Source organism: Trachymyrmex cornetzi, unplaced genomic scaffold (assembly GCF_001594075.2).
Source record: "Trachymyrmex cornetzi isolate Tcor2-1 unplaced genomic scaffold, Tcor1.1 scaffold24, whole genome shotgun sequence".
Lineage (NCBI taxonomy): Eukaryota > Metazoa > Arthropoda > Insecta > Hymenoptera > Formicidae > Trachymyrmex > Trachymyrmex cornetzi.
Window position 1 is genome coordinate 1,093,097 of NW_017297060.1, and position 23,117 is coordinate 1,116,213.

The following is a 23,117-nucleotide window of genomic DNA, read 5'->3' on the forward strand; positions in this document are numbered from 1 at the left end:
GTATATTTCACGCTTTATTTACTTTCAACACATTTACTTTCGACACTGTTCTTTTGGTACCGCAAACTTGACTTTAAACATAACTTTTACGAGGAGCTTATTTATGGTCATACTTTTACGAAAAGCTTATTTATGGTTATAGATTCATTTTGCGAGACAGTAATAACTTTCTGTCTCGCAAAATAAATCTAGGTCATTCTCATAAACTCAGTTTGCGAAGCTGGACTACGAGCGCAGCTTGAAACTGGGATTTTTCCGAGAGAAGTTAATAAACCGGGTACGTTCCTCGTTTTGTTACAGGCAGTGCGGTGGCTGCAGCCGACACCATTTCCGCGCCGTGGACCCCCGCGAGTTCCGGGCCGCCGCCCGACGCCAACGGCTCCGGCTCGGATACGAAGAACCTCGACGTTGGCGAAATTAGCGATGTAAGTCAACTGTGCCGTCGCCAATTAAGGACGACTGCGAGCGTAGTCTCAGCGCCCTTTTTATTTCAATTAACTCGCCGACCTGAGTTTGAAGGGAGCTTTCCTGCGGCTCACATTTACTTATATATCACGGAAGTATACAACGCTTAAACTTTCGTGGTAGAGACGACATTTATCGTTACTCTCTTGCTATTATTGTACGCAAAAAATTCCGGCTGACAATTAGTAAAATTCCTCGTTGTAAAATGTAGACATGGTTGTTATTTGATTTAATATTTGCAAAGCTGATAAAAATTGATAGAAAATGATTACACTTTTTTGCCAGTTTTTGATGAGTTTTTTCATTAATATTACGTAGTACATTGTATAAGATTTATAAAAAAAGAATGTTAACAAGTCCTTATGTCCAATTTATGTCATATTAACACGATTCAACACCAAATTCTCTCTCAAGTATCATAGTGTATTCCGAAGATTTTTTTGCGTTGAATATGATGTTATTGTTAAAATTTATGTAGCACGTTAGGATTTATAATAGATTAGGGTGAAATGGATCAGAAATACTTTTTTTGGCCCATTTCACTCCAATTTGCTCAAAATCCTCTGACATTCTATGCAAATTCTGACAACGACATCGTGTTGAACGCGACAAAATTTTTGGAGTATGTACTGTACACTTCGGATAGAGAAAAGTGATTTTGTCAAACTGTACGATTCAATTTTGTTGTTGATAATATAATAATACGCGTGCACAATTTTTTAAAATTATTCTAATAATTTCTTTAACATATTGAACGATGTGATTCTCTTTCTTGTTTTGTTCTCATCGGTTACGTTTAGCAAAGAAAGCAGCTTGGAATTTGTTGTAAAATTTTTTGATACGATTGGTTTACACATTTATTGTTCCCTAATGAGGAACTAATAGCAAGATCAATCATATTACAGAATTTTATAACAATTACAGAGTTGCTTTCTTTGCTGAACGAAGTCAGTCAGCGATCTTCAATCTTATTTTATGCTACTATAAACGAGCATAATCACATTCCGCATTTCCGAAATATCATACTTTTAAATTTGGCATAGAAAAAGTTATTTCAAAATGTATAATAAAGAATGATCTTAAAATCATTATAAGAGTTTATATCGCTAAATGGAAATTTAACGATAATTTATTGTAACATTATTTTATAATTTTCGACGTAAATTAATACTATAAATTTATGGTTAATATTATGTTTGATATATACTAACTAATGAAATTACATGATGTCGAAAGAAACTAGTTTTTCAAACGAAGGAATTTATTTAATAAGAAATTTTAATATTTCAATAAATTTTACGATTTAAGAATAAATCACTTTCATGGTTATTTTATATGGAAAACTAATTTACATTTTGAAATATATTCTACTATGTAAGTAAAACAACATCGTGAATACTAAAATGAATATGAAAATGCACAGAATTATTTAAACGTTAATTCGTTAACTTTGGCACATGCAAATTGGATTTATTTAGGTCAGACATATGTAGCCACTTCAAAGCTGGACGTCGACTATGCAATTTAACTCTCTGGCTTTCTCTTTGCCTTCTTTTGCGTGTAATTTTTTCAACATGATGAAGACATTTAAACATTTTACTTGTTTTTTTAATCATTTAATATTTATTATTTCTATATTCATTTATTATGGAGAGTGAAAAGAAAGCGCAAGATTTCTTTTTTGTTTGATATACAAACAATACATACAGGGTGTTAGTTAAGTATGTTCCCAAACTCAACAGAGCGATTCTTTGGTTTATTTCAAGTAAAAAAGTCCATATAAACATGTGTCCTAAACGACTTAGTTTCCGAAATACAGGATAGGTCGAGCAGGAACTCAACCTTGGCCTCCTAGATCACCAGACTTAAATCCTTTGGATTATTTCCTTTGGGGGCATCTGAAATCATTGGTTTATATCACCCCAATTGAGAATGAGAATGATTTGAGGAATCGAATAGTTGCTTCATGCGAGGCAATACGTAATACACCTGATATCTTTGAGCTTGTACGTCAATCTTTGAGAAGAAGGCTCGATGGATGTATCATGACGCAAGGTGGACATTTTCATCTAATTGTTTTATTTCGTCAGAAGAACTGAAGCCTGTTTTTGTTTTTCTGTTTTTGACTAGTTTTTGACTAGTTCAAGTTGTATTTTCTTTCAAATAAACAGATTATTACTACACGTTTAAATTTTTTTATTTCGGAAACTAAGCCGTTTAAAACACATGTTTATATGGACTTTTTTTTACTTGAAATAAACCAAAGAATCGCTTTGTTCAGTTTGGGAACATACTTAACTAACACCCTGTATATGTTCTCGAAAAACTATTCAGTCACGCATACGAGCGACTTATAACAGTAGAATTGATTTTTATAATTCTTGATCGACACGGATGAGATCAAATCGAGAATTTTTTCGTACCATCTGGAGAGTTTCCCGTTTTGGATCGCGTGTGCGACGATATTATATATCGAACGTTGTGAACGTGACTAGGATTCTCGGAAGAGACAAGCCTGTTTCCTTGCACCCTTTCCGCACTTCTCGGTATCTAAACACTCAGGATAATCGTCCATTTCTCGGCACGGAGAAACGCGGGAATCACACGTTCCTCTTCGTGCGGCACGGAAGTTTTTGATTCGTTGAAATTCCAGTCCCAACGAAGTAGTACTACTCGGACTACTGGATGTTTCCGTGTATCGCGTATTCGCGCAACGTCGTCACCCTTCGAAGATACCCCTGCACATCGTGCGGATCTCGACGCGATGGACGAGCGAAAGAAAAACGTACGAAAGAGGCGAGAATGCGAGACATTCTCTCGATTCGGCAAGAGAGAAGGAGAAAGGATCAAGTCCACTCACTCGGCCACGTTCCAGGCGTGGCTTCGCGGCTGTTGGAGATCCTTTGTTTCAGAGGGAGGAAGATCTCTGAGGTCCGACCACGTTCGCGATAGATGCGGCAGATAAATCGCACGCGTGCGCGCGCGCGCGCGCACGATCAGCGGTGGAATCAAAGATAAATGAACTTTTCTCGTGTCGAACGTGCTCGGGTCATCGAAATGCATCGCGGCGAAGGCACCCTCCTGTGACGAACGTGATGAATGTTTGCCTGAGAATCATAATTGAATTGCCTCAGAATGGAGAACGTTTTTAACTGGAAATTGATAGATGATAAGAACTCGAGTTGGAACCGATAGCTGGACATGCATTTGTGTCAATGCAAGTTTTGCAATATTTATATAATTGTATTTATAGAATTGAATAAGTGATCGAAACTCTTATCGAATATTAAAATTGTATTTCTATTTTGTTATAATCTCTCATAAAATTCTTTGTTTTTAAAATATGATTTGATAATTATAATCACCCTCACTATTTAAAATATATATAAAGAATTGGCTTAATCTATTCTGTCATAAATTGATATAAGAGCATAAATGGTTAATTTGTCATTTCCATGAGTAATAGTTATTTAGAAGTAAAGAAATTATTTGATTGATAATTGAAATGATTGATTGACAATTTTAATTTAAAAATTAGTATGTCATGTCATGAACATACATTATTCTTTTATTATATTTATTATATTTATAGTTCACGAGATTACTGAGAGCATGCAATTTTTTTCTGCGGAAGCCTAACTAAGATTAAAGACGCATAGCTGATGTACGATAATTGCAATCCGTCCTTTTTAGCCTACTCTAGATTAGGTGATATATTTCAGGACGAGAAGGACTTGTCGGCAGCGGACGCGGAGGGTGTGTGGTCGCCGGATATCGAACAGAGCTTCCAGGAAGCTCTTACCATATATCCGCCATGTGGTCGACGCAAAATCATCCTTTCCGACGAAGGGAAGATGTACGGTGAGTGCCACATATATATCTCTATCTATATCACAAAAAGTTCTTTTGTGCTTCATGCACTCCCGCGTATACATGAATGTGATAGTCACACAATTGACAAGGTACGTCAATAAGAATACTGGGTTAAATTAAATGGTAATATTAAAAAAAAAACAATGCATATTATATATTATTTCACATAATATACGCACAAATATCAATCGTTACGATTCAGTCCCGAAAAGAATATTATTTATTAGAGAATATCATTGTTTTCTTGAAAAAGATTATCTCTGTAAATGTAGCGTTATTTTGAAATAAAAACATATATGATATTAATTAAATGCAAAAAAACTGTGAGCATGTCAAATATTAATCATTATGATTATAGTTTATTAAAATAACATGAGGCTCTTAGAAATTTGAGAAGATAAGAAAAAAAGAAGAAAAAAAAACTTTTAATCAATTTTTTTATTTCTATTGATTTATTTCCAAAATACGAACCTTCTGCGACTCGCGCGATGTTATGATGAAGTTAATTTAATACTTAATTAGCGAAATGTCTGTTACGGCATTTTACCATTTTTTGGCAAATTTTTCTCGTAAAGCGCATCTCGCGACAAAGCTCTACATTCGACGTCACATTATGTCGAAGTAACGTCCCTAATGCCACCCGAAGGAAAGTCCAAGGAAAGAACGCTGTTTTCCATGTGATGATCGCACCACCGACGCGGGATGGCAACCTCCTCCGCTCGCCGTCCTCCACGTACGCGATGACGGCGACGGAGAAACGTCCAGACGGGCGTCGTTATTGCTCCGGTGCTGAGGTCAGTCTACGTGACTGACCAGATATTGCCTGGTACGAGACCGGCGGTACCGCCGTGGCCACCGCCGTAAACCACCACCACCATTAACCGCCATGAACTCGCCACCGGAGCAATAACGTCTCGCCTTCCAAGGAGGAATATTCGCCCCTTTGACCGCCCCCGGCGAACCCTTACTTTTGTGCCCTCTTTGTGCGTCTTTTGTATTAATTTTCTCGCTTTCTCGATGAATCCGCCGCCTTATACCTTTGCTTCTTTATGGAGAACTATAATGAATTGCCATCGATTTAAGTTGGTATCAACAGAACACGACGGCAACAATAAAAATCCTAATTAATGATCAAGTATACAATTTGCGTAAAATTAAGCTTTAAAGTATCAAATTTTAGAGAAGTCGCGTATTACAGATGTCTTAATTAATTACTTTATTACGATATTTACGACGTAAACGATATTTTTTAAAAATTATATTACAATTGATAAGGGTCTTTATGAAGAAAAAAATATAAGCGATACATTTCCAAAATATGTCTCATTAACATTTTTATAATTGAGATATTCTTTAAACTTAAACGAATATGGAAATGCGTTTTACTTTTTTCCTTGGGCAAAATTAATTCAGAGCTAGTCGTTTTCATCATTAAAGGAGTTAAAAATGTTAATTTTATGATAATTTTATGGAGGTGGATACCTTGTGCCAACCTTGCTGTTATTCTCGAAAGGGCTGTAAACGAACCCTGAAATTGACTCGCAGTCCCTTCGCATCCGGGGATGCGACCGGATCGCTGCCACTTTTCTTCCATTCTTGCGTCTTGGTGGGCAAATTTTCCAGGCCGTTCGGCAGGAGGACGTAGGCCATATTCGCATGAATCCCATTCGTTAAGGCACAATGTCGCTTAATTTCCGAAAGCACTTGGCGCGCAAAGCCAAGCGGGTGGCAATTCAATCGCGATGCGCGCGCTCTATGAAAATGGAGTTTAATTCAAGCTCCTCCGTGTCGACGGAGCTGGTGGATGAAAACAGCAACAACGGCGACGACGACGACGGCGACGGCGACGATGACGACTATGACGACGGCAATGATGTCGAAGCAACGTCGCCTCGCTATTACCCTTATTCTCGTTTCATTCTCACTTTGCATGAATTATGATGAAATTACGATCGCAAAAATTTTAATAATCGTATCGCGAGAGAGAGAGAGAGAGAGAATAGCATTTCTCGAATTTTGAATTATAGATTATATATGTATTTCTATAACATTTGCTTGTAATAAAACAAATTTTAGCGGTGTAATAATTATAGAATATTTAATTAAACAGCTTTTTGATGAATAGATTTTAATAGCAAATTAAATAATTTAGATAAATTCAAGAAAAAGATTATAAATTTAAGAAACTTTTTATACTTTTTACTGGTTTAATTAATACTAAAGTACACTTAAAAATTATTGAATATAAATCAATCAATAAATATCTCTTGTATATTTTACGATACCAAACGTAATTTTGCTGTATATAAGTGTATGTATACTTGTAAACTGTCTGAAAGATTTTTCCTTGTCTCGGAACATCTAATTAATTCGTAATATCTCAAGGGAGAGACAGAAAGGAGACGAGAGCGATTTCACGAGTACAAAGTTACGTGGGGGTATCTCAATTGAAAATCATTCTCGTTCACTATCTCGTCGCTATCGGAAAGTCTCGTACGGAGAAGTCGCTCTCACCGGGACGCAGTTTACCCCTCGGTAATTTCCCCTGGCATTGAGGAATGTGAAAGTCGGCGATTCTTCGCGTAGACGATGGAAGTGAGAGACGGAGAGAAAGATAGAGAGAAACGCGAGCGACGCGATATAAAATCGATCCTTCGACGTCACGAAAGACGAAGGAGCATCGCCGTCGACGTCGTGCCGTCGTCGACGAGATGCAGTCGACCGTCCACCGGATGGAAACAAAGGATAACGAGGCGCGAAAATCGCTTAACGCGATTGGCCATCGATCCGACGGGAAACTTATCTCGCCCGTCGTTGCTCACTCGCCGAGCCAATAAAGGAGAGATCCCTCGGCCTTTCCGCGGGATTAAATATCTCGGGGCAATTTACCTCCTTCGATCTTTCCTCTCCGCACCTTCCTCCTCTTACCTATTCTTCTTCCTTTTTCTCTTACCCTTATCTAGACGCCGACGCCCAGATTTCACCGCGGAGAAACGATCGCCTCTCGTTCCCGAAGCGATACGAGAAAGAGAATCCAATCGATTTGAAATTTTTTCACGCGTACCGCGCTGTATCGTTATTGATAATAATACGATGATTCAGTTTCGAGATCGTCGACAAAAGCGTATCGGCTACAATTTTCTAGATACTTTAAGAAGCAGAGAAAAAATAAATTAATGTAATAATAAGTGTGAAATTATGAAATAGATTAAAAATGTACGCACATGCACGTAAAGTAACTTTTTTACTATGGACATTATATACATATATACATTTTTAGAATATAGCCTTTCATTTGGTAGAATAGTCCTTAAATACTCCAAAAAATTCTAAGAGATATTTCTCATAAATGTACGAAAAATGAAAATTCTTTTAATCATATATCCGAAATGGCTTAGTTTCAAAGATATCCGCTTATCTTTCCGCTCTTGATTGGTTAAAAAAATAATGTAAAAAATGAGCTTTTTAAACACAAAGTCATATCAAAATAACCCGAGTGGTTTCCGAAACTTTTGGAAAAACGAATTTTTCTTTCATGTGTTTGTTTTATCGTATATCTTTCATTTTATTCTATATCTTTTATTTTCAGTTATTTTATAATGTGCAGTTAATTACATGATTATTAATGCATTTTTTCTTAAATATTATTTAATTTCTTGTAATATCTTACAAGATTTTTCACACAGAGAAATTAAATTTTTCGAATGACTATGGTTCATTACATTGCAGCGACTGATCTGTGTATAATTTTTAAATGAAGCGGGTCATAAAATTATGAAGTATATCGTATTACAATGTGCGTGATTTGATCAATTGAAAATAAATTTTGGAGCATTGTAATTCTTCTCTTTTTATTGCTAGTGAAGACTTTATCTGAACATTACGTCTTGCATATAAATGAAAAAGAAATTAAAATAAAACTAAAATAATTGCATAGGATGTATTCGCAGAAATTCTAATAATGAAAGGACATATCGACTAAGATATGAAAAACAGAGAATAGGACTTGGTAATTATTATTTGATCAATAAAACACTTGAGCCGCCCCATAAAATTTGATGAGGACCTGTTAATTGCCCTTGATGGGAACATCGCGCTAACATCTGAGGAACTGTTCGGGAGATTGAATTCCGCTTCATAAACCTGTCGCACCTCGCAAAATAATCGGGCATTACTTATGAGATCGCTGTGGTGATGCATGTACCAGCGAGTCTTTTTGGAAAAATATCGAGCTCTGCTTGCCGGTGAAGGCGGCAACTTTTTGTGAGCGCAGTCGATAGTCTACGAACAATGTCAAAGTAGACTTCCTGTGTGTTGGAGCTGCGCGCGGATGTCGGAAGAGGAGAGGAAGAGAACGGAAGGGCTCGATATTCTTTGTGGCCGTTTCAAGGTGGAAAGGAGCTTCCTTTCTTTCTCTTTCTCTCTCTCTTTCTTCTTTCTTCTATCCGTCCAAGCGGAAAGAAACCGCATCGTTCCTTCCCGTGAAGGACTAGGTCCTTCGTCCTTACGTCCACGGCATCCAATAAACCGGTAGAAATAAAAGGATCGCGCGCTGAGGCATCGTCCCTATCCGTTGTCGATGTATGCAACAAGGAGCGAGAACGTTTAGAGAAGCGTTTAGGTTCTTGCTTGTACATCAGAAAAGAAAAACTGCCGCTGCGGTCTCCCGGAACACCTTCGAGCGGCTTCCACCGGTGTAACTTCTCTCTCCGTCGGTCAATGTTCCGGAACGAGCTTCGTAAATATAGTTTCTTGCAAATTTCCTCGCTCCCTCTCTCCCACTCTTCATCTCCTTCCTTGCCCTCCTGTTTGGTTCTCGCATCCATCCGCCCGCTGGCGTTTACCAAGTAATATTACACGATCGGTGCTTACGCCGTTCGCGCGAGCAGCTACGAGGAGCTTTTGAATAGATTTTCCGATCTATCGGACAAACTCAGGACCCACCAGGACAAACTCGCGCGAAACAGCTCCCATCGATATATCGTTAAGTCCGTGCTAATCGAGCCATACCAGATATACACGAATCGATGAATAATGGAAGGAGAATAAATTGGTTTCTTGATTACAAATTATGTTTTCATACGAATCAATATTATAAATATTTATTGACTGCAGTTGGCAATCGGGAATTTAGATAACGATTTAAGTCATTAAGGTGTGTCTAAAATTATGGTTTTGACACCGGAGTGTCTATTATATTAGTACCGCCAAATATGGAGAGGATTTATTAGCGAATTGTGAATGATTAGGTCAAAGGTCTATTTTATTATAGTCGGTAAAACGTATTAACGTCAAGAATAGCAGTTAAAAAGGGAAATGGAGAAAACTAACAGGAAGTGAATTAAGCTGCACAGCCGAAATAAATCAGTACCGTTTATATGCGATGAACTATCTTTCTGAATTACGTCTAAATATCTTTTACGTCGATACCCGCGAGGAAGAACAGGACGGACGAGAGAGCGAATGAATGAGAACGTGCAGGTAACGTGCCGCTTGAACTCGAGCTGCATAGCTTCGGGTCGTATTTAAACAGATAAATCGACCACACGCAGATTCATCTGGTCTTTACCCGCAATCGCTTAAGTGACCTACACGATAAATCTATAAATCGGAGAGAAAGATGTATGTATATATATCTCTATGGCGAATTAATTGATTGGCGAATGTCTCTTTAATTCATCACGAAATTAGATGAACGTTTTGCGTCTACCGTAATTGAGGAGCTATTTTTTAATAAATTTTTTTTACTTTGTATAGTAATAAATCGCATACTGATCAATCAAGAAATGATTAGGTATTCAGACTACTGAGTATCTAATCCATTGCTTAAAAAGACCGCATATCTCAGATACACCACGATCTTTGGTATTAAATTAAGAACCGAGAGTCCTCCCAAGAGTCCCAAGGGTTAAGGAGATAACCAACGAATAAAAAATGTTTTAAAGCACAACTGTGTTTTTTATAACATTGATTCATCTCATTTTGTGCATAAAAGAATTAAATTATAGGTACAAAAAAATAAATAGTTTACGACATATTTTGTGTCAAAATTGTCCAATGTCTCACTGAACAGCGTCAGCTTAGAGGATTGTGTCTATGAAACATTTTGATTTTCTAACAATAATCTTTAATTAAGTTTTGTTATTATAATATATGCAAGGAGCTCAAAACCTATATAAATATGGGCAAGGCTTTTTCTTCCGGGATCTCTTTGTACTTTGATGTTATTCTTTTTGGCAACAATTGTAAACATCGCTGTTGCTGCGATCTGATTAGAAATTACTGCATTGCTTTTTCGCGCATGACATGATATCAGAATTTCTCGACGCGTTACATACGTGGATTATTTTCCACATGTTTCGTGCGAATTTAATGTGAAATAGAGGAGACGCCTTACAGACCATGATGCAGAAACGTGCGAGGATACAGCGGTACGCGATGGCATTTATCTGATCGCTAATAACACGTAGAGTGCTGTCCCCGTCTATTATGCTCCAGTCTTGCGATCACGTAGTTGCGCCCCGAGCCTTATGGGACCATGCCATACATACGTGCGCCGTCGTATTCTGGTTTATGGGTCATCGAGCCGGGCGTCATCACAGCCAGGAAAACGCGTCATGTAACCGCACCGTAGTGGACGCTGTGAATCTCAACCATAGATCGACTGTGATCGCTAGCCGTGTTAATTTGCACTCGTTATATCATAATGTTGTGCATGCAAGAGCATGGAATTTAATGCTCGCTTAATGAGCGAAACATGGAAAATTTTGTTCTCCGTCCGATTTGAATCTATTTCTCGAACGTTCTTGCAATAGTCTCGCAAAATTTTTAGTAGGGGAGTCAAAAGTAACACGGGTAAGTTGTAACACTTACTTAAAAAACGTTATAAACAAAATACAAAAGTGTAAGAAAGAAATAGAAGTTTATAATATATTTATTACAAACTTCTGTCTTCATTACACTTGCATATTTTGTTTATATATAACGTTTTTTTATGTAAGTGTTACAATTTACCTGTGTTACTTTTGATCCCAGTCTCCCCTAATGTGATCACCTGCTTGATATATTTTGTGCAATAGAAGAGTAAGCACAGTTGCTATACAGAGTAAGTTGTAATTATATATTTTAAAATTTTGTGAGTGTGTTTCTGGATAAAAAAGAACAATAAATGATATAATACAGCAGTAAAATAGTTATTTTATTTAAAAGTTTCAGGTGGGTATTTTTTTTATTTATAACAGATGCTTAAAGTGTTCTCCATCATTTTTCATGCCTGAGCATAATGTGCACATAATTGGCACATTTGTTCGTAAATACCGGGATTCCATTATTTCGATAACGAAACATTTAAAACCTAATGTTCATAGGAACATTTATTCTTCCTTTTTATCTAGGATCACGCTCATGGATTTTATGACTCACCTTGTGTATGTATGCATTGTACACAACAAAAACATTTTGTATTTGTTGTGTTAAAATCGGTCCTTGTTCAAATTGTTATTAAATTTTTATCCGAGTGTTAATTTAACATAGGCTATATGTATACTTCTAAACGGGGACAAGAAACATGATTCTATATGTGACGCGAAGGCTAAAAAGATAAATGATTTACGTTTGTTCGTGCAATGTTTCTTACTTCTTGGTGACGCTGAGCAATATTGATCGTTCTCGTTTCAAACTACTGTGATATGATTTTCTTTTGACTGAAGTTCTTTAACGCGTTCTCTCCTTTTCCGATCTCTGATATTTCCGAGCTGCTTTATACGAAATATGCATCTATTTGAGAACAGGTTAGTAGACAAAATCGTATTTTCGGAACATATTTAGATAGTTTCGCTCCCAAAAGCTTCTAGAGATTAGGGAAGGCTTACTGTTGTGTATAGAGTGCATCACCGTGTATAACGAGACGATTAAAGCGGTTATAACATCCCTAATATATCAAACGCTTCTTCGTGTATATAAAATAAAATATTAGTTATTTAGTTTGAAAATTTAATTTGAAAAGATTAATAATTGAGTAAAGGAGACGGAGTAGTGTGCTAAAAATTTTAATACTTGGGACAGAATTTTTTTCGCTCTAATCTATCTATTTCTGAGAAAAAAAAAGAGTAAATATCGAACATTTATTGAAATATCGCGATCCTTGGATGTGTTGTAATTTTCTTGTGACGCGACAGGACCCCATATATCGGTGCAAGTGCTCAAGAAGGTATAGTGGATGGTCATGTATGTGTGTGTGTGTGTGTATGAACACCGGCCACCGTGGATGTAGAGGGTGGAGAAGGAGGCAGTGTCCAGTTATTGACCGGCGGAAGGAGGGTGTCTCAGGCGTTTCCGACGCTTTCCCCAGCAATTCTGGAACCGTCGCCTTTCGTCACCGCGATGACTCGGCAATCTCGATGAACGTTGAGATTCACGGGTTACATTAAAAGTCGTACGACTTTCGTCATGGATTTCTTCTAATTAATACAGAGTTGCAATTATTCCTCAGTAAAAAATTTCATTGAAGACCATGTTTTCTTGTTTGTTATAGCTTGGATTTGAAAAAAGTCGGTTAGAATATAATCCATTTAAAATTAGCTCATAAAGACTATCAAAGACTATCTCGCGCAAAATAAAACACTCTGAGTATCATGTGAAGAAACGTCTATATATAAAAATATTATATATATAAAATATACATAAAATATTCATTTGCCTGTTTTCAAGTTATCGGACTTTGAAATCATGGAACATAGTTAAATTAAATAGAGCTTTCAAGCATTTATTTATTACATTCATCGATTATTCGATATTACATATATCGAATATTTCGTTCGTAAATTGATATGAAAAGCGGCTGTGAATTTTATTAACTAAAATCCCAGGATGTAATGAAAGTAATGCTGAATAGTTGTCACAATATATACATTAAATAATATAAAATCACACTTGCTTTTTTTACTCTGTATTTTTTGTAAAATAATCGTTTTCATCTGAGAATTAAATAACGCCAAAATGCATAAAAGATGAGACAAGATCGAGAGTACTAAAAAATGAGAGAGAGAGAAATGATTCAAAACAAATTTATTATTTAGATCAGCAAGTTTTAGACGAGACGTTCTAATATTTAGCAAGTATATGTTACCAATCATCTTCTAAATATACCGATAAACTCAAATTCAATGATTTCATAAGGCAATAAGTTTCACAAGTAGAACGATTTAATTAAAAAGAACTTTTTTACACATGCAGTAACGATCTGATAAAAAGATAACTTTCAACGCTGCCGGAGTCGGTGTCGATTACGAAATAAAAAACGTCGAGCGGATAATTTCGCGAGGCGAGTCCCGGAGCGCGTTAACGAGATACGGAAGCGCAATTTCGATGCCCTTTCATGCTTTCCGAAGCGACCGGTATAGCCAGCTCGGTCCCCCGAGGGGGCTTCTTCCTCCTAAGGACATCCATTTCGCTCCTTTCGTAGCCGCGGCAGCAGCGATTGCCAAGCTTCTTCTTCCTTCCTCGATATCCGATCCAATAATCCGATACCGAGCGGCCGTCGGAGCGTGAAATTATGGGCATTGACACGACACTGCGGACTCTCCTCCGCAAGGGGGACTCCGCTCCGACGACGAATAAGACGAGTCACCGAGAGATCAAACTTTCTCTATCGGAGACGCGTCAGTCAGGCACAAATATATCGGATACACTGCAGGATAGCGCAATGTTTCTCAAAATCTTTTCCGATAGACGGGATACTTTCCAATATTTTTTGTGAAAATATTTATGGGGAATACAAATTAATGAATATTATTAGCATAATATCATATTGATACGTAATATTGAAAAAAAACCTGTACATAAACTGAATTTTATACGATAAGCAAAAAAGAGACATTTATTCAAAGATGTTGCAGTCTAAATTTTCAAAGTTACACAATACTAGTTATCTTTCATTGATTAGATTTATTCATTTAAATTACTTGTAAAGTAGTGACCCGTATTACGTTGCTTTCGCACATTAACAATAGATAAAATACTTGAACACAGCTAACATGGAGATGAGAGCGTAAACATAGAGATGAGGTGCAAAATATTCACGCAAGTTTCTAACTGCTGCGACAACGCGTACATGCATAACGTATACACGTAACCGCGAGAGAAATTACATACATATTCGTACACAGATACAGGCAAGCGTGTCGCATACATCCATACGTACACACGTTGGAAGTCCAGCGTGAACGCAGACGCGAGTACTGGAGTGGATAGGTCGGCGAGGGATGTAATAATCTGCGTCCGCATTGTCCGTCTTGCCGGGCATGGCCGAGTCCTTTGACATCTCGCGGAGTTTAATTAAACTCGAGCGTATAATAGCTCCCCGACGACGGTGGAAGCAGGCGAGCGAACCGACATTCGCGTTTCCCCGTGCCTGCCTGGCATTTCGCCGACCGTCGACGCCGTAGACGGCGCCTTGGTGTTTTGCGAACCTCGCGGGGACGACGTCACCTGTCCCACGAAAACGTAAAAGAATCGCCCGGATAGATTTGCTCTCCTGCCCCGCGGAGAGTTTTGTTTAGGCGCGCGTCCGTCCGTCAATCGAATGAATTATTTTTGAATCAAGATTGCGTTGTTTTAACTCGAATTTTTCCTGAAATTGAATCTCTCGATGCAATCTCTTGAACTTCTTGCAGACATGAGGGAATTATTTCTGTTTGTACACTGAGAAAAATGGTCTGGTTGGATTAAATTGTAATTCTGGTGGAAAATGGACGAATCAGAATTTTCTGGTTAAATTTATTAGAATTCTAGTTGAGACTAACTAGAATTCTGATTGATGTAATTATTCTGATAAAAATAAGAATTCTAGTAGATTTTACCAATTCTGGTTGAAAATGGACGAATCAGAATTTTCTGATTAAATTTATTAGAATTCTAGTTGAGACTAACTAGAATTCTGATTGATGTAATTATTCTGATAAAAATAAGAATTCTAGTAGATTTTACCAGAAATATTGTATCAAACAGAATTCGGTTATCTCAACTAGAGTTCTAATAAATTTAATCAGAAAATTCTGATTCGTCCATTTTCAATCAGAATTTTTTTTCAGTGTATATTGTCCCATTTCGAAATAAACTATTCAAGTGATAAAAAAAAATATAGGGAGGGCTGTTTTCGTAATTAATATGATATATTTCAGAAAAGATTTTGAATCGAATCCGGAATCTCCATTAAAGTGAATTACCAAGAGTACAATGGCATCGCCCCTTCGAGACATCTTGTATAAACTTGATTTGCCCGATATTAAAATGCCTCAAAGGCGTCGATGATGCAAACGCCCGCGCCGCTCGTTGCGCGCCATTAATTTCGCACGGGAACCGTCCCTTCTTCCGGTTATATGCACGAGCGAAAGACCAAGGACGAAGGCGGTCGGTCGCCAAACTCTCCGCTCAAGAAAGCAGCCAAGTATTTTAATTAGCGCAAGTACGTCGTTTCATATTTGTACAGGACGAGGGTGCTTTGCCGTTGCGCGATGTAATGAATATTAATTCGCGGGAGGCGCTCTTTTTATCCCGCTCGCGCTTTTAGAAATAGGAAAGGATGGCGTGGAAAAAGGCCTTCAAGCCAAGCCGAAGCGCGATCGCCTTTTTTTTCCCTCTTTGCTTCTTCGAGATTATTGCTATATTCTCTTCTTCCGCCTTCGCCGCTTAATAATTCAGATTGCGCGGGCATTTTGCTGGGCTCTCTCGCCCCTCGCCGGTCTTTACCTAAAAGACAATGTAAAAGTGGACAACCGTGTCCCAACGGACGACTAATGCAGTAATCGGCTTAATAGTCAAGGAAAAAAATTCTCTAATGTATAATGTAGTAATAATACTAACACGAGAAATTTACAAAAATGTAGAATAAGAAGGACGACTCCCGTTGTGTGGGTGGTTGAACAAAGTATTAGGGAAGGAGAAACGTCCGACATCGGGTACAGAGATTCAAAGGGAAGATGTAACAGGATTGCATAATTATTATTAGATATTACAGTAACACGATAATAAAGTGGTCGGTGTAAGAAAAGCATCGGAAAGGCGCGATCGAGGAAAGCGGGAAAGTTAATAAAACACGGAAGACACGGTGGAAAATGGAAGTCACGGTTGGCAATAAAATTACACAATTTTGCAACGTCTCAGCGCGATGCGGCATAAAGATGAAACAAGACGGTAGAATAGGAAGAAACGCGAGAATATTTGAAAGCATGTAGATTGAGGATAACGAAGGGAGCGAGAAAATAAAACTGCAGCATTGTAGTATAATAAAGTCGCGACAATTTTATAATATTAGCGCAACGTAGTAATGGAGAGACGGAACGAGAGAAACAACGCGGAAACAAAGAAAAAAAAAGGAGAGAGATGAGAGAAAACAGGAAAAGATGAAACGGTCCACGAGACAGTGTAAAAATTACTAAACGTGTCCGACGAGCGAGTAACGTAGTAATTAGCTTAAAAATCCCGGAACAAAGGTAACTTCCGTGATTTTTTTAAACATACATAAAACACACGTAACACATTATGATGTAACGTAAAATATCGGGGGACAGTCAACGGGAAGCAAAAATGATATAATAAGGTATAAATTCGCTCATTGAATAAAAATGCGGATAGGAAGTGGCGCTGTGACAATGATAACAACTTTAACCGATTATAACAAAAGCGTGCGAAATGTTGGAAGTTTTAAAAACAAAGAAAAGAATATTAATAAGATAAAAAGATTGTGCAACTAGTGCAATTAGCTTTCCGCGGAATGGCGGTGTTCCACGAACATTTTTTAGGTGTTCCGCAAAATTTTCCGCTGATAATTACATTTTTCCATAATTTTAAATGTCTCAACTTTAACTTCCACTTGAACTATAATTTTACATTTTTTTTTATGCTAATATAATTCGAAAGAATAAAAATAAAGTATACGTTACTCGTTTATAATTTTTTATTAAAAATGTATAATTAATATAACTCAGTTAAGCGTACGTATTCAACGTTTTTGATTAAAAGAATGACTGCTTATTACTTCAATAATTGTATTTTCTCTTTTATATTTCAGTCGCTATTGTGATGCTTTTATTTACGGGGAACTTTGTTCATTAGATTCCAAAATATATATTTTTGTTTTTTAATAAGATGAAAGCAGCTGTAGTTCCTACAGTTGGGCAAAAACTACGAAAATAGAACACACGACGATAAAGTGTTGCGAGGATTCTGTGGCACCACCACAACGTCGTAATGGGGCGACAACGGGCGCGGTAATGGTAAACGAGAAAAACGGTGCGAAGTGAACGAAACGGATAGAGTATGAGCGGACAATCGCGAGTGGGACAGAAAGGTACAGTCTCGCGAAGGATTGGTCTAAGGGAGTTATGGTGAGGACAGAGGGAAACATAGCCCTTACGCAAACTATGCGCTCACTCGAAAGATCGTTTCAAGGTTTACGGAAGGCGTATAATCCCGTTTATCGTCCTCGTAAATCCGAGGATATATACTCCTCGGCGTTCGCGTCGCCCATCCCCTCGCGCGCACATCGCCACCCACCTTTCGTGTGTAGGGAAACCTGGGTGGTGCTTTAATCCCTTTCCATTTTACGAGCGCCTTTTACGAGCACGCCTTGCAGGACCGTTTGCACCGATATGCAGGTTTTGGAAACGAGCGGGTTGCCTTCTGGTGGCCTTACGCACCGGGCGTGCTAGAAATCAGTTACGCTTATAGCTGTGATTGTTTGATAGATTTGAACTTGAAGCGATTTTTCTTATAAACCTTTTAAAGTTATTCACGTTAAGATCGAGCAGTATCGAAGTTTTTATCAATCCAAAATTTATTTCATCTTTATTAGACATTTTATTTGATTATTGATTATTGAGATATTTGAAACTAAAGTATTAAAAATTGTGTGACATATAATAACTCTGGAACAACAGATCTGAGATTTAAATTTTGACAAATTTACGCGTTAAACAAGTGAGAGATTTCAATCTCTTTTCGGGGACACCCGATATGTGTAAACCGGGGCGTATTCTGCATCGTATCCGCAGAAGTACCGTGGTGGGATAAAATCGTCCGCCTGTATATCACGAAAATTGTGCACGAAAACAACGGCGCGATGCTGTGGTGGCATCGTAAAGGGAAAGGAACGGTGGCGCGATTCGATTCTTCGTTTCCGTTGCGTAGGAGCAAATGGGATTTAGCGAATGCGATTCCGTCATGTTGCGTTGCTCTTTAAGATGTATTTTATGCGATAACTTTCTACAGTGTGTAACCTTCGCGTAAAATGGTGTACGATTTGACAATAAAGTTCCAGCTGATTATATGTAAAACGTATGTATATTTAAAGCTTTAAGTGTTTCTACATCTTATAAGTAAATTTCTACCGTTTTTTTTCTCATAATTGTAATCAATTTTTAGCGATATAATTTGTCGAACAACAAGTTTGTTCGCAGATCTCCGTTTATTGTACTATTTGTAATTCTTACTGTACAAAAATTATTTGGCTATTGTTAAATGATGAATTTAAATGAAAAAGAACAACTTCATATAAGAGAGAAATCGGTTTATTTTATGATATTTAACAATTCAAAGATATGATCCAGTGAATGAATATCATAAATATATAATTCATAATTATTGTTTTATGTAAATAAAAAGAAAAGTTATTTATTGTAAAGATTGTGAAATATAATTTAGAATGTTTATTTTTTTTTAATTAGAAGCGTTTTATCTGATCATCTGTGCAATTTAATTTATTCTTGAAATCGAAATACAAAAATAGAAAATGGAAAACTTCAAATATTAGCAGTAAATGTCACTATAATTTTTACTCAGCATCGCAAAAATTATCCTCATCCTTCTTTTTTCTTTCAAGCAGCAAGAAATAATACTTAAGCAACTGTTCTTACCTTCCTCTTAAGTACGGAAGCTGAGTGCGATCTTGCCATTCTGTGAACGATAAGAAATTGAATGAAGGATAGTGAAGAGCCAAGGACGGCAAGATAACTTGAGGCGGTGAGCGGGAAATGAATTTTCCGCCAGTAAAGTCCGCCGATTTGAAGACATGTTCGCAAGTCGTGTGTACATTTTTTACACACTGTTAGACTTTCCGACTGTTAAGCTTTGTAAAGTTTCAAGCGAAAGATGAAAAGAAGATTCGCATTCAATAAATCATCCGTCGTTTTCAGAATCGTGATACGAGAATAGATTTACAGTTATATAAAATGTGATGATAGATCAGTATTCGATACATATATTCCAATAAATAATCTGAGAAATATACGCAAACAAGATTCTTGGATTGCAAAGAGAAAAGTAAGATTTATGAGAGAATTTATATTAAGATTATATTTTAATATATGTCGCAGAATCTTACGATGGTACTATTTATAAAAGCGAAACAATATACCAGCTTTTTAAATTTATGAATAAATTTTGTGAGATGCAATTCATAAAATGATAATTGGATTAAATATTCATCTTAATTTTACAGTTCTTTGTACATAATTGAAATTTAGTTAAGCAGCTGGTTTATTGAAGAAAATACAAAGATAGAAATAACTAAAGATTGTTTTTAAATAATGCACTTTACTAAAATACTTTTACTTAAAATATTATTTTTATCCTTGAGATACATTTCCGACTTTTTCATTTTTCTCGCATGTAAAAGTTCACTCAACAAGTGCAATAAAGACTTGTATCTCGCACGGCTTTTAAGCAACACGTTTTAAAGCACAAGTGCGTTTATTATATATATGATGTGTATCTGTGTCAATTTAATATTGACGTGAGACGCACGAAACTGGCTGTGGAGTTTCCATCGGAGCGTTGTAAAATCCGACCTCGCGAACCCTGAAGAAAATCACGCCTACTTGCACGTATCTATTCGTTCGTGTTTCTCTCGTGAGCACGCACACGAACATGCGCGTGCGCAAGAGAGAAAGAGAAAGAGAAAGAGAGAGAAAAGACTTACTGAGTTAGCGGAATACGAAGACAGAAAGAGAGATGCTCGTGCGAAGGATGGAAGCAGCAGGGTGCGAGGGGGTTGCAAGGTGAAACCGCTCGACAAGGATGTGCGCAGGGGTATGTAGTACAAGGTACATGTGAGTTGACGAAGAGGGAAGAAGACGGAAGATCGTGAAAGGGAGAGAAAAGGCAGAGACGAGATAGAGAGAGCGAGAGCGAGAGAGAGAGAGAGAAAGAGGGAGAGAGACAGAGGCGGTAGTTGTGTGTCGAGAGCTTGCTATACCCCCGTTTCGACCTCTCTCCTCCCTCGAGGAGGGGGTCGGCGAGGGGACGGGGTGGCGAAACTATGCGAAGAATGTGCAATTAGTGAACAGAGCATGAGGTGGAGTCGGGGGTGAGGGTCGGCGCGGGGAGCTGGGAATGGTACGGGTCCCGGAAAGGGAGCGAGTATACGGGTCGTGGGGGAGGAAGGCGGGTTGTCGACGGATCCTGGTATGGTGGTGCCATGCCGGCGAATGGTATCTCTCTCTCTCTTCTCTCTCACTCACTCACTCACTCACTCACTCACTCACGCTCTCGCTCTCTCGATGTGCGTCGGTGGCAATGTTGAGGGTGGTAGTGGTGCTGTAGCGCCGAAGAAAATGGAAAGAAAGGAAGATGGATGGAATGGCGCCTAGGGATGATAAGAAGAAGAACGGACTGGGTTGCGGGGTTTGCCCGGTAGTTGTAGTAGTAGCAGAGGGGTTTGTCGAGGTCGTCAGGGTGGGGGTCACCGTGTCAAGATGCGAGAGAATCCTCCTTCTGGCGCAAGGACACTTATCGACTTCCCAACTCCTCCGGCTTCTCCCCGCGTCCTTGCTTCGAAAGTATATACGCCCATATAGCTTTTTGGGGTGCCTTTTGAGGCCACGCGGGAGTATCTCTGCTTTCTCGTTCCTCGCGCGATCAGATACTTGACGACTTCCTTCACTGCTTTCACGAATGTTACGAGAAGCTTTATCATATTATTTTTTTTATCTTTCTTTATCGAAAAAGAAAAAATCTCAAATTGAATTTTGGAATTGTGAATATTTATGTTATTGAACAGAATAAATCTCTTTACAATTGCAATAGAGATGGATTTTTTCTATTAAATATAATATTATTTGTATTGTTGTTTTGTTTAATAGTTTACATATTTCCTCAAAACTTTCCCATAAAACATTTACAATCAATTTTTTTCCATGTTTTTTAAACTACGGCACGTTAAGACATAAATATTTTAATTGATGGAATTGTTTTGCTTATAGAAGCATTCATTTTTTTATTCTTGAAAGAATCAGAGAAAATTAAGAGCACAGAATTTTCCGGATCAAAAGTATTTTTAACGGTTGAGCTGGCGTGAACGGAGTTTAAGGAGCCCTTTTCATGTGCTTACTCGTAGAGGTAGGCCACGGTGTGTTCAGTAATCGCTAATTGACCAAACGAGCTTAAACGCACTTCGCCGGTTGAAGGACCGGCACGAGGCGTACTGTTTGTGAACCATCGATTAGCAACGGTGCTTCGTGGTAAAGTCCAGGATACCCCGAGGACCACTGGTGAGCCTCTCGGGCCCTCGACATGTCAAAAGCGATCCCTCTCGACGACGTCAACCGAGCACCAAGGTCGTTCGAGTGAGTACCCTCCGTTATTGCAGCTCGTACTAGCTGCACAATTCGCAGCTCTACTCTATAACATGGATATCAATGATATTGAAATGAACTGTTCAAACGACGATGGTGGATCTTAGAAAAACGCTCGAGGAGATACGATAATCTTTTTCACGGAATCAACTAGTAATTATCCTAATAGAAGAACTTAATTGAGACAACAACCTGGTGATAAAAAAGTTATAAATCATTAAAAAGTGTTGGTAGAGAGTTCTCAGTTGAATTATATCTACTTATAGGCCATTTTTAATATAAACAATACCTACAATTATATTATTTATAACGTAACGGTTAATTAGAGATCTATGCGTAACCAAAAGATATAATTATCTGATAGTGGAAAATTTATATGAATCGGGAAGTGTCATTTTTATAAATCGAAACCTTAGAATTGTACAACAATTTAACGGTTTATGCAAATGAGAGATAAATGATATTAATAAGTGAGATAGTGAATAATTGCCAAAAATTCCTAATGTTAATACTCTTCTTCGGATATAATTATCATGTTCTCTTGCGTCTCTATATATAATTTCATGAAAGGATCCCACGCGTGACTACGCACTTCTCTGCTATTTACAATCGATAATAACTCGGCAGATACGAATCTAACGTTTGGAGATTTATATCAAGCTATGACGTTTAATGGTGACCATTAAATCTAACATAATTAATGAACGCTGAATGCACATGGTGGTATTTATAACTACGTCATTTTCGGAATAATATATTTATACGATATGTTTAATGTGCTATCATGATATCATATTTATTGGAAAAAACCATTTCTTCGGTTATCCCACAAAATACTATAACCATTTAGCGAAAAATGCAAATTAATACGATATAATAATTAATGGGCTACTTAAATTGATAAATAATTACACAATTATCAATAATTGATCTTGTAAACATACAAGATCAATTGTTATATACGTCGACAATTTGGGAATAAAAAAAATAAGCTTGTATATAGCTGAGTAATTTGTATAATCACTACGTTAAAAACCTGAACGGAAAGTTTATAAGACCGCTAATCATGAGCAGCTACTTGCTACGATTTATAGGATATTGTCTAAAAACCATGTATGCATGTAAATAGAATTTTATTGAACATTTGTC

At 37.5% G+C, this 23,117-nt stretch overlaps 1 protein-coding gene across 2 annotated transcripts in view; it reads left to right on the plus strand.

Moving 5' to 3' along the window:
- scalloped (TEA domain transcription factor 1 homolog scalloped) overlaps nt 1-23,117 on the plus strand; it is a 176,127-nt gene that overhangs the window by 137,023 nt on the left and 15,987 nt on the right. For both annotated transcript variants that reach the window (XM_018507566.1, XM_018507567.1), the window contains exons 3-4: nt 301-425; nt 4,188-4,326. In XM_018507566.1, the coding sequence (XP_018363068.1) occupies nt 301-425; nt 4,188-4,326 (264 nt within the window). The remainder of the gene's footprint in view (nt 1-300; nt 426-4,187; nt 4,327-23,117) is intronic.